Source organism: Mobula hypostoma, chromosome 4, assembly GCF_963921235.1.
Source record: "Mobula hypostoma chromosome 4, sMobHyp1.1, whole genome shotgun sequence".
In the NCBI taxonomy this organism is placed as follows: Eukaryota; Metazoa; Chordata; class Chondrichthyes; order Myliobatiformes; family Myliobatidae; genus Mobula; species Mobula hypostoma.
In genome coordinates this window covers 166,882,088-166,894,567 of record NC_086100.1, presented here as the reverse complement: position 1 = coordinate 166,894,567, position 12,480 = coordinate 166,882,088, and the positions used below count along the sequence as shown (strand labels likewise).

At 42.0% G+C, this 12,480-nt stretch overlaps 1 protein-coding gene across 1 annotated transcript in view; it reads right to left on the bottom strand.

Moving 5' to 3' along the window:
• LOC134345747 (probable E3 ubiquitin-protein ligase HERC4) overlaps positions 1 to 12,480 on the bottom strand; it is a 99,453-nt gene that overhangs the window by 52,504 nt on the left and 34,469 nt on the right. The window contains exons 10-12 of the mRNA XM_063046909.1: positions 7,924 to 7,983; positions 4,317 to 4,422; positions 756 to 948 (exon numbers count right to left, since the gene is read on the bottom strand). Of these exons, the coding sequence (XP_062902979.1) occupies positions 756 to 948; positions 4,317 to 4,422; positions 7,924 to 7,983 (359 nt within the window). The remainder of the gene's footprint in view (positions 1 to 755; positions 949 to 4,316; positions 4,423 to 7,923; positions 7,984 to 12,480) is intronic.

Below are 12,480 nucleotides of genomic sequence, written 5' to 3'. Positions count from 1 at the left end.
AAAACCTGAATGGAGAACCTAGAACCAGGAGTCAGGATCAGAATCAGATTCATTATGATTGACCTGTGATGTGAAATTTATTGTTTTGTGGCAACCATACAGTGCAAAGGCAGAAAATTACTATAAATCAGAAAAATAAATAAATAAAGTACAAAAAGGGCAGTGTTCAAGGGCTGGTGAACTGTTCAGAAATCAGATGGCAGAGGGGAAGGAGCTGTTCCTGAATCATTGGATGTGGGTCTGAGACTCCGATATCATCTCCTTGAGGAAGATGAAGTGGACATGTCCTGAATGGTGAGGGTCTTCAGTGAAGGATGCTGCCTTCTTGAGGCATTGCCTTTTGGAGATGTCTTGATAGCAGGGTGTTTTAGTAAGAGATCATACACTAGAGACTGAGAAGAGCGAGACTTCTACCACCACGAGTCTTTGGAACTCTCGTCCTCAAGAACTTTTGGAGACTTTTGAATATTTTTAAGGCAGAGCGGATAGATGAGCAAAGGGGTTAAAGGTTACCCTGGGCAGATGGGAATGCAGAATTGGACCAGTCATGATTTTATGAATGGACAACATGCTCGAGGGGCTGTGCTGTTTCCAATTCATGCATTCACTCGTCTGTGCATGGTCTCTCTGATACATGCCTGAATTGCAGAGTGTTACCAGCACTTCTATTTTAATCTGACGTTCCCAGCATTGACAAAATGTTGTTCTCACTTTAGAATCCCCTGGATTGCTTGCAAAATCCCTTGTGTTCTTACCAAGGATCAGCAGTTGGCTTTCTTCCAGCGACACAATAGCTGTACTCAGAAGACTTGTGAGTTTTGCTGAGCTTTTTCCCCCTCTCTGGACTTCTATGAGCTCTGGCAGAATGAGACAGACTCGAAGAGCTTCCACACCAGCAGGAGACTTGCTTAAGGAGGGAATCAAATTTTCTATCACTGTGTCAATAACCTATTGAGAAAATTCAAATTCAATTTAATCGTACTCAATGTTTCAACTTTAACAATAATGCAATTTACATTTATATAGCAACTTTAATATGAGAACAGGGAGCGATTTATGGAAAGGAGTTTAAAAGTATCTGAGGGGCCACTTTTTCACACAGAGGATGGTGAGTATGTGGAATGTCCCATCAGAGGAAGTGGTTGAAGCAGGTAGAGATTCATGAAATTATGAAAGATGTAGCTAGGATAGACATTCAGAATCTTTTCTCCAGTGTAGAAACATCAAACACCAGAGGACATGCTTTTAAGGTTAGAAGGGGTAACTTTTAAGGCAACATGGGGGGCAGGTTTTTTATTTTAATCAGAGAGTGGTAGTGCCTGGGATAGGTTATCACGGTAGCAGTGGAGCAGGTAGTTTAGTGGAGTTTACGAGACTTTTACAGTACTGTGCAAAAATCTTAGGCACATACATATAGCTACAGTGCCTAAGATTTTTGCACAGAACTGTAGTAATTTTATGTATTGCACTGTAGTGTTGCTGCTGCAAAGAAAAAAGGCAAATTTCATGACATATGTGAATGATAATAAACCTGATTCTGGTATGGGTCTCTAGTGTGGATGGACAGTGGGAAAGAGGCAGGAAGAGGGGAATCATAGTTGGGAAAAGGGGAAGGGAGAGGGGAGGGAGTGGGAAGCACCAGAAGGACATTCTGTAAATGATCAATAAACCAATTGTTTGGAATCAAATAACCTCGCCTAGTGTCTCAGGGCTGGGTATGCCTGCACCCACACCACCCCCAGCCCCTGGCATTCCTTCTCTGCCACCTGTTCCAAACCCCTCCCGCGGCTCTCCACCCTCACCATTCTCAACATCCTTTGCTCCAGCCAGATTTACAAACTAGCTCTCTGCTCCACGTTGAGAAATACTGTACTGTGCAGCTATATACACGTGCCTAAGTCTTTTGCACAGTACTACAGATAGACACATGAATTGAAGGGAATGGAGGGATATATGTGACACATAGGAGGAAGATATTTGGTGTCATTCAGCATCAAGGTTGGCACAGTATTGTGGGCTGATTGGCCTGTCCAGTGCTGTACTGTTCTATATGCAGGAAATGCAAGTACATGGTTTATATACAGGCAGACATTTTTAGTTTACTTTGGCATCACTCTTGACATTGATATTGTGAGCCAGAGACTCTGTCCCTGTGTTGTACTGTTTTATGTTCTATGTCCTGTGTACAATAGCATCACAGAAGAAGCACTTGGATATGTCCATGCAGAGGCGGGCCTTGGAGGGATATGGCCGAACACAGGAAATTGGGACCAGCTGGCTGGACAATGTGGTTGGCATGGACGGACTGGCTGGCTGAATGGCCTGTGTCCATGTTGTATTTCTCTATGACTAGTAAACTGTCCCGAAGCACTTCATAGTGACCTCACTGCACAAGATAAAGGTGCAGGTGCAAATAATTAGTTGAGGAGACCAAAATCTCCTCCACTAAAAGAAAACCTGGTACCATCTTGTATTTCTTGCATATAAATCCTTTATGAATAATGTTTTTTTTTAATAAAAAAATCCCAAAGGTTTGCGGATTCTCACTCCGACATCGCAATTCCTGAGACCTGGGCTCCTGCTAAATACAGTAAAACTCTGAACATTCAGCAAGCTCAGGATGCTGGTGGTGTTTGAGTAGTAGATGTTATTCCCAATTAATATGCTAACACCCTTTTAATTCACCTTTTTATATGTTATATGATAGTATGATACATATTCCAGTGATGCCAGGAAGTTTAAGGGGAAGACAAGAAATAAAACACAATTTTTATTCATTTGGATACGTACAAGGACAGGAAAGGTTTAAAGGGGTGTGGGCCCAATGCAGGCAAATGGGACCAGCTTAGGTAAGCACCTTGGTTGGCATGGATAAGTGACTGTCAAGGAAGCAAGGGAAACTAGACACTAGTGAGTTTAAAAGGGGTATGGGACCTACAGTCCAGTTTGTTAGAAGGCAGCATGGGAACCAGAGTCTTGGTGTGTTACAGGGATTGTAGAAAATGGGGCTCCAGTGAGCTTAATGGGAGCGTGGGAATTGGAACATTAATATATTAAAGAGTGCAGGAAACAGGGCACAGTGAGGTTAAAGGGAGTGAAGGAACTGGGGCCTACATGTGGTATATTAGTAAACTCCCCCTGTGAAGTCATGATGACTCTGATCAATTGATTTAATACTCTCTTATATACAAGTACCAACTGTATGGGTGGCATGCAAAGCAAATACTGTACAGTTTATCTCATCACACCAGTGCATCTACATAGGACAAGGGAAAAGAAATAACAGAACGGAGGATAAAGTGCTGCAGTTACAGAGAAAGTGCGGTACAGACAGACAATAAGTGCAAGTGAGATATGAGGCAGAACGACGTCAAGACTCCGTTTTATCACATGAACACGTACCACCAGACTTAAGGACAGCTTCCATCCCGCTGTTCCAAGACTATTTAATAATCTTGAATAGTCTTACAACAGTGGGGTAGAAGCTGTTCTTGAGTCTGGTGGTATGTGCTTTCAGGCTTTTGTATCTTCTGTGCGATGGGGAGTGGAGGGGAAGAAGACAGAATGTTTTGGGGTGGGAAGATTCCTCGTTTATGTTGGCTGCTTTACGGAGGCAGTGAGAATTGTACACTCCATGGAGGGAAGGCTGGTTCCTGTGATGTGCTGAGCTGTGTCCACAACTCTCCACAGTTTCTTTTGGTCTTGGGCAGAGCAGTTGTCACAACAGTATGAGTAGGATATCGTCTATGATGCATCAATAACAATTGGTGAGGGTCAATGAAGACATGCGGAATCTCTTCAGCCTTCCAAGGAACTACAGGCTCTGGCGTGCGTTCCGTGTGTCAAAGCTCCCAGTAAGCCAGGATATCCAAGTGACTGTATAGCAGATTATCGAAGTGTTACCACAATAACTTTCATCTTACGAATTGATATTAAGTTAAAAGGATCCTACTTTGATTCAATAAATCTTACAGTAGAAGAGATTCTCTGTACATCAGAGAAACTAGCCTCCCCTCTGTGGACTCTATGCACACTTCTCATTGCCTCGGTAAAACAGCCAGCGTAATCAAACACCCCACCCACCCTGGACATTCTGTCTTCTCCCCCCTCCCATTGGACAGAAGATACCAAAGCCTGAAAGCACGTACCACCAGACTGAAGGTCAGATCTTATCCTGCTGTTGTAAGATTATTGGACGGTTCCCAAGTATGACATAAGGGATTCTTCATCCTGTTTCCTGGACTTCTTCACCAGGAGATCAATGATTGGCTCTCCCTCTCAGATCCTTACCTTTCAGCCAACAATTTTTTCATTACCTCTTGCAAAAGTGTGGGATTCTTCCCGAGTTTTTCAAACCAGAGACTTGCTGCTGATAGGTCGATGCCTGGGGTTTCTCTGCTCCTTTTGAAATGATCATCCGCACTGCATAAACATATATGAAATTAACTTTACACAAGAGTCGATACCTCAGGATAGACATGCACCACAGACAATACCTGACTCATCGTCAGAGTGGGGTGGAGTATCACTGATGCCACAAGGACTAAGGTGTAGCTCAATGGGTCACACACTTGTCTTCAAACCTCAAGTTAGGAAGTTCACGGAACACTCCAGTACTAGTAGAGGGAGTAACAAGGGAGTCTAACCTTACCACCATGCTCTTTCTTTAACAGAAATGTTTCTTATTTTAATTTATAGTACTTTTTATGTATTGCATCATCCTACAAATTTCATGCCATGAGTCAGTGGTATTAAAGCTGATTCTGATTCTGAGGGCTAGGCAAGGGATGTTCTTGCGGCAAGTGGTAAAATTCCGCCTGCCCCAGAACATACTGGTACAACCCCCACACTGCTATCCTCACATCAGCCCTTACTGTCTGGTTTAGTGCAGCATTCTTTCACAATATACTGAAACTAGAGCGAGCCCTCTGGTCAGCAGAAAAGCTCATTGACTGCAGTCTACCATCACTGCAGGACTTCAATGTGTCCAAGACAAAAAAGTGGGCAGGAAATGTCATTACGGACACCACCCACCCTGCAAACTACTTTTTCAAAGTTCAAAAGTTCAAGGTTCAACAGCAGATGCCATCTCATTGGCTCTTCACTCAACCCTGGAACATCTGGACAGCAAAGATGCATACACCAGGATGATCTTTATCAACTACAGCTCAGCATTTAACACCATCATCCGCTCAAAGCTAATCAGTAAACTGCAATATCTGGGCCTCAATACCCCTTGTGCAACTGGATCCTGGATTTCCTCACTTGCGGACCCTAGACAATATGGATTGGCAAAAGCCAATCTCCTTCAGCACAGGAACGCCACAGGGCTATGTGCTTAGCCCTCTGCTCTACTTGCTTTACACCTACGACTGTGTGGCTAAGTGAGGCTCTAGCACCATATACGTTTGCTGATGACATCACTGTTGTAGACTGAGTTAAAGGGGGTGATGAATCAGCACACAGGAGGGAAACTGAAAATTTGGCTGAGTGGTGTTTAAATAACCACCTCTCGCTCTATGTCAATAAGATTGTAGACTTCAGGAGAGAGAAACCAGAGGTCCATGAGCCAGTAATCATTGGAGGGTCAGAGGTGGAGAGGATCAGTAACTTTAAATTCCTGTGTGTCACTTTCTTTGCAATTATATTTATATGACGGTGATACACTATTCCTGTGTATCACCATCGTATAAATATAACTGCAAAGAAAACTCAACAGTGCCTCTCCTTCCTCAGCAGTTTCCTGAGACTTGCAATATCATCAAAAACCTTGGCAAGCTTCTATAGATGTGTGGTGGAAAGTGTACTGACTGGCTGCGTTATGGCCTGGTATGGGAACACCAATGCCTTTGAGTGGAAAATCCTACATCACTGGGAAAGCTCTCCCCACCATTGAGCACATCTACATGAAACGTTGCTGTAGGAAAGCAGCATTCATCATCAAAGATCCTCACCACCCAGGCCATGCTCTTTTCTCGCTGCTGCCATCAGGTAGAAGTTACAAGTGCCTCAGGACTCACACCACCAGGTTCAACAACAATTACTAACCCTCAACCATCAGTACTTGAACAAAAGGGGATAACTATACTTATTCTATTTCAGGTGTTCCCATAACCGATGGTTTCACTTTAAGGACTCTTTACCTTGTTATTCTATGCTCATTATTTATAGCTAATTAGTTATATCTGCATTTGCAGAGTTTGTTGTCCATTGATCCTGTTTACAGTTACTGTTCTATAGATTTGCTAAGTGTGCCTGCAGAAAAAGAATCTCAGGGTTGTATGTGGTGACATGTATGTACTCCGATAATACATTTTACTTTGAACTTTTGAACTTTGAACTTTAATGTACTTGTCTTCAAAGGGCAGTGATTTTTGTTACTCATAGTTGGTGAGAAATAAGCATTTAAGACCATTCAGAACTGTTTTACACATTGTGGATTCAAGCATTCTGACTTGAAGATGCCAGAAATGGCCTGGAGCGAAAATGAAACAAATTCACTACTTCACCAAGTTAGGAACTACAAAGAATTTCAATAATCTTGAACATTACAATTAAAATGAAGAGTTGGAGTATGCAACTGTTGAAAGCATCGTATGCACATAGTATTATCTGTACCAGGTGTCCGTGCTGCCTTTGTTTATTTACAGTCAATCGAGAGAACACAGGCAGCATACACTGGATGAATTCCTTGTCAGTAACTAACACAGGGTTTTATAGTACTGTAGTACCATTGATAGTGATCAGATTTGTTCTGCATTTCGTTTAAATCCATTACTTATTACTCAGTTTGTCCTTTTTTTAAATACCTTTTTAACTATTTCCATGGGACTTTGGCTAATTGGAGCTGCTGCTTAATTGGGCCAAAATGTACAGGTCCCAATGTGTCCCAATTAACTGCAACCCACCGAATACAATTCTTTATTTTTTTTATAGAATTTTTTATTATTTGTAATTGTTAAAATTTTTTGTTTTATGTTTTGATACCTTCAAATTCAATGGGCCAAATGGCCTAATTCTGCTCCTATGTTTTACGGTCCTGTGTTCTGCCCTGACCAACGCACCACAAATTCCCAATATATGCAAATGCACACTCAGTGGCCACTTTATTAGGTACACCTGCACACCTCCTTGTTAATGCAAATATCTGCTCAGCCAATCACGCGGCAGCAACTCAATGCATCAAACTGTGCAGATACTGTATGTCAAGTGGTTTAGTTGATGTTCAGACAAAACATCAGAATGGGGAAGAAACGTGATCCAAGTAACTGACCGTGGGATGATTGTTAGTGCCAGACAGAATGTTTTTTTCCCTCAGGAACTGCTGAGCTCCTGGGATTTTCACACACTTGATTGCAGAGAATGGTGCAAAAAAACGAACAAAAAAACCCACAGTGGCAGTTCTGTGGGTGCAAACAGCTTTTTATATTAGGTACAGGAAGTACCTAATTAAGGAGCCAGTGAGTGTATGTGATGAATATCTATGATCCTTGATCTTTAATAACTAGTTGAGGAATATCACCACCTCTGCAGATGCTAATTGGAAAGCAGGATTTAATTCTGCTCTTACTGTCTTAGATTTGAGCACTAGATCCCAAAGTAAGAGTGATATTTAACTCCATTTAGTAATTTTGTGTTCCCAGTTGAGATCACTACACCAGGAGGCCATTTGCTTCTTCCAACCTGTTCCATGATTCAGTTAATTCTTGGTGCTCTGTGTCTAAACCCAAATAAAAGCAGGCGTGAAGCCATTCAGCCCCTCAGACCTACTCTGCTTTGAATCTGGATGCCTGGAGATGTGAGGCAGCAACACTACCTGCTGTACATGAGCACCATGTCAGTGTCCTGCACTTGTCCTTGGAAACATGATTTACTTGATTGTTCTCCACCCTCTGTGACAATCACCATTCACTTTGCCCTTACCTGATTTCCAGAAAGATTCCATTGAGACGTTCAGCAGAGGAGAAAACACAAATGATTTGCCTGCAGAGAAGTGAACACAGGTTGTTGAGAAAATTGTCCGATGTGATTACGCTTGTGTCTTTCAAACAAGTTTGAAAGAAGACACTTAGAACAGAAAATATGACAGAGCAGAACATAGATATTGCACCCCTTTCATGGGCAGCACAGTCTCTTTCACACCAGAAGTAGATGATAGAGTTATACAGCATGGAGAACAGGTTCTTCGGCCCAACTTGTCCATGCTGATCAAGTTTCCCAACTGAGTTGTCCCACGTCTCCGCATTTGTCCTGCGTCCCTCTCAACCTTTCCTATCTCTGTCCCTGTCCAAATGTTTAACAACATTATAATTGTACCTGCCTCAACCACTTCTTCTAGCAGCTCGTTCCACATGCCCATCATCCTGAGTGTGGAAACATTTCCCCTCAGGTCCACTTTAAATCCCTCCACTCTTCGAATGATAGCATTTGTTACTTTAATGGCGAGAAGATCTATTTTGTTGAACTGGAAGGAAACTAATCCTCCAACTACATTCCAATGGTTTTCTCAAATTATATTACGTTTAAATTTAGAAAAAAATTAGAAGTGATATTTTTGACCCTTCCGTTAAATTTGAAGAAACTTGGAAACCTTTTATGCAACATTTTCATATGATGTAATCTGACCTTTCCGAATCTTTTTTCTAAACTTAAATTATATGATGAGAGGAGCGGAGTTAACGATATTACTGAACGTGCCTGATACAAGCTATTGGTCTAGCCCTGTTTTGCTTTTTTTGGGGGTTTTTTTTTTCCTCTTTTTCTTTTGGTGTTTTTTTTTTTGTTTATATATTTTTTTCTTTTTATTTCTTTTTTAATGATTAATTTCATTATGAGTTTGGAAGTGTTTTATATCTATTTTACTTAAAGTTCATTTTATATATGCTGATTAACATTATTCCAATCTCTTTGTACCAACTTTGTTATTCAGTTTATAATTTTGAAAACTAATAAAAAGATTTAAAAAGAAAAGAAATCCCTCCACTCTCTGCTTAAACCTATGCCCTCCACTTTCAGATTTCCTTACCTTGTTCCCTTGTTCCATATCCATACTTTAACCACTAACTTGTTTCAGCCTGCAGTTTGAGATGGAAAAGCTAAAGTCAGATGTATCAGCATTGCAGTAAGGGAATTACAGAGGCATGAGAGAGGAGCTGGCCAAAGTTGATTGGAAGGGGACATCAGCAGGTATGTTGGCAGAACTGCAATGGTTGGAGTTTCTGGAAGCACTTTGGAAGGTGCAGGATAGATACATCCCAAAGATGAAGAAGTATTCTAAAGGGAGGATAAGGCAGCCATGGCTGACAAGGGAAGTCAAAGCCAGCATTAAATCAAGAGAATGCATATATTATAGTAAAAATAATGGGGAGTTAGAGGATTCGGAAGTTTTTAAAAATCAACAAAAGGCAACTAAAAGAGCCATTAGGAAAGAAGAGATGAAATATGAAGGTAAGCAGCCAATAATATAAAGGAGGATACCAAAAGCTTTCTCAAGTGTATAGCTAAAGAAAGGCGAGAGTGGATATTAGATCACTGGAAAATGACACTGGAAAGGCAGTAAAGAGGGATAAAGAAATGGCGATGAACTTAACAGGTATTTTGTGTCAGTCTTCACTGTGGAAGACATGAGCAGTTTGCCAAAAATTCATGAATTTCAGGGGGCAGAAGCCAGTGGGTGTTGCTAAGGAGAAGGTTCTTGGGAGTTTGAACAGTCCGATGGTAGAAAAGTCACCTGGACCAAATGGACTACAGGGTTTTGAAAAAGGTCACTGCAGAGACTGTGGTGCAGTAGTAATGATCTTTCAAGAATCACTAGATTCTGGAATGGTTCCAGAAGAATGGAAATTTGAAACTGTCACTCCACTCTTTAAGAGGGGAATGAGGCAGAAGGAAGGAAATTTTAGGCTAGTTAGCCTGACTTCAGTGGTTGGAAAGATATTGGAGTCCATTATTAAGGATATGGCCTCAGGGTACTCATAGGCAAAAGTCAGCATGGTTTCCTTTAGCAGAAATCTTGCCTGACAAATCTGTACAAAATCATTGAGGAAATAACAGGCAGGATAGACAAAGGAGGGTAGTGGATGTTGTTTATCTGGATTTTCAGAAGGCCTCTGACAAAGGTGACACACATGTGGCTCTTAACAAGAGCCCATGGTATTAGAGGAAAGGTACTAGCATGGATTGAAGATTTGCTGACTCGCAGGAGGCAAAGAGTGGGAAAACAGGGGGCCTATTCTGGTTGGCTGCTGGTGTTCTGCAGGGGTTGGTGTTGGGACCACTTCTTTTCCCATTATATGTCGATGATTTGGATGATGGAATTGATGGCTTTGTGGCCAGGTTTGTGGACAATACAAAGATGGGTGGAGGGAGAGAGAGCGTTGAGGAAGCAAGGCATCTGCATAAAGACTTAGATAGTCTGGAAGACTGGGCAAAGAAGTGGCAGATAGAATATAGCGTAGGGAAGTGTATGGTCATGCACTTTGGAAGACGGAATAAAGGCATAGACTATTTTCTAAACAGGGAGAAAATTCAAAAGTATGATATGCAAAGGGACTTGGGAGTCCTTGTACAGGATTTCCAAGATTAACTTGCAGGTTGAGTCAGTGGTAAGGAAGGCAATTGTAATGTTAGCATTCATTTCAAGAGGGCAAGAATATAAAAGTAGTGATGTAATGTTGAGGCTTTATAAGGCATTGGTCGGGCCACACTTCGAGTATTACGAGCAATTTTGGGCTCCTTATCTAAGAAAAGGTGTGCTGACATTAGGGAGGGTCCAGAGAAGGTTCATGAGAATGACCAGAAATAAAAGTGTTAACGTATGAGGAGTGTTTGATGGGCCTGTACTCGGTAGAAGAATGACGGGGGATCTAATTGAAAGTGTCAAATATTGAAAGGCTGAGATAGTGTAGATGTGGAGAGGATGGTTCCTATAGTGTTGAGAGTCTAGAACCAGAACCAGAGGGCACAGACTCAAAATAGAAGGATATCCATTTGGAGAAGCGATGAGGAAGAATTTCCTTAGCGAGAGTTAGTGAATCTGTGGAATTCGTTGCCACAGACGGCTGTGTGAAGGCCTAAGTCATTAGGTATATTTAAAACGGAGGTTGATTGGTTCTTGATTCATCAGGGTTATGGGTAGAAGGCAGGAGAATGGAGTTGATAGGGGTAATTAATCAGCCATGATGGAATGGCGGAGCAGACTTGATGAGTCAAATAGCCTAATTCTACTCCTGTCTTGTGATCTTATTTTTATATTAATTCTTTATTTTATTTTTGATGCCATGGTAGTGTAGCAGTTAGCACAACACTTTTACAGCTGGAGTTCAGAGTTCAATTCTGGCACATTCTGTAAGGAATTTGTGCATTCTCCCCATGACCTCCAGCTGTTTCGGTTTCCTTCCACTGTCCAAAGACAAACTGGTTCGTAGGTTAATCGGTCATTGTAAATTGTCCCGTGATTAGGCTAGGGTTAAATAGGTGCATTGTTGAGCAGTGCGGCTTGTTGGGTTGGAAGGGTTTGTTCCACGCTGTATCTCGTAATAAATAAATATTCCATATTTACTTTATGGAATCTAGCTTATTTTTATACAGTTCTTGAATGTTGCTTTTCGTTGCATGTCGCACCAGTGCATCACAGTAAATTCCTAACAGATGTAAGTGTATATGGCAAGTAAAATTGATTCTTGATCCTTGCTAAAATGAAAGACTAGAAACAAGGTCCCAGTCAATTTAAAACGTGTGGAAAACAGAACTCAGTGATTTCTCAAATTGGGTCGTCATTACTGGAGACAACAAGAAGTTAGAATCAGAAACAATGAACTGCTCAGGGGGTCAGGCAAAATCTGATATTCCCCCGCCCCCCCCCCCACCACTCTACAGTCTCAGGCCTGAACAAAGTCTCCACCCAAAATGTCAGACACTGCCTGGCCCATTGAGTTCCTCCAGCAGCTCATTTTTTTATACCAAGCCTTTGGAGCTTTCCTCATCCACATCAGAGTTCAGGCTGGCTGTTTATCACAGTGCAAGGCCTACTGTGAAGGGCCTCATTACTGTTCCAACGTGTTGACTCACAGTCTCATCTTGTGGCAAGATGAGGCCACCCTCAGGGTGGAGGAGCAACACCTTATATTCCGTCTGGGTACCCTCCAACCTGATGGCATGAATATTGATTTCCGAAACCAATTCCCCCCCCCCCACCCAATTCATCTGTTCCCCACTCTGACATTTCATTTCTTCTCACCTACCCCCTGCATCCCGTCCTCCTTCCTTTTCCCTGATTGCCCACCCTCCTCTCCTATCCAATTCTTTCTTCTCCAGCCTTCACCTTTCCTATCTACCTGGCTTCACCTATCACCTTCCAGCTAGCCTCTTTCCCCTCACCCAGCCCCCCCCCCACCTTCTTATTCTGACATCTTCACCCTTCCTTCTTAGACCTGAAGAAGTGTCTCGGTCTGAAATGTCAACTGTTTACTCCTTTCCATA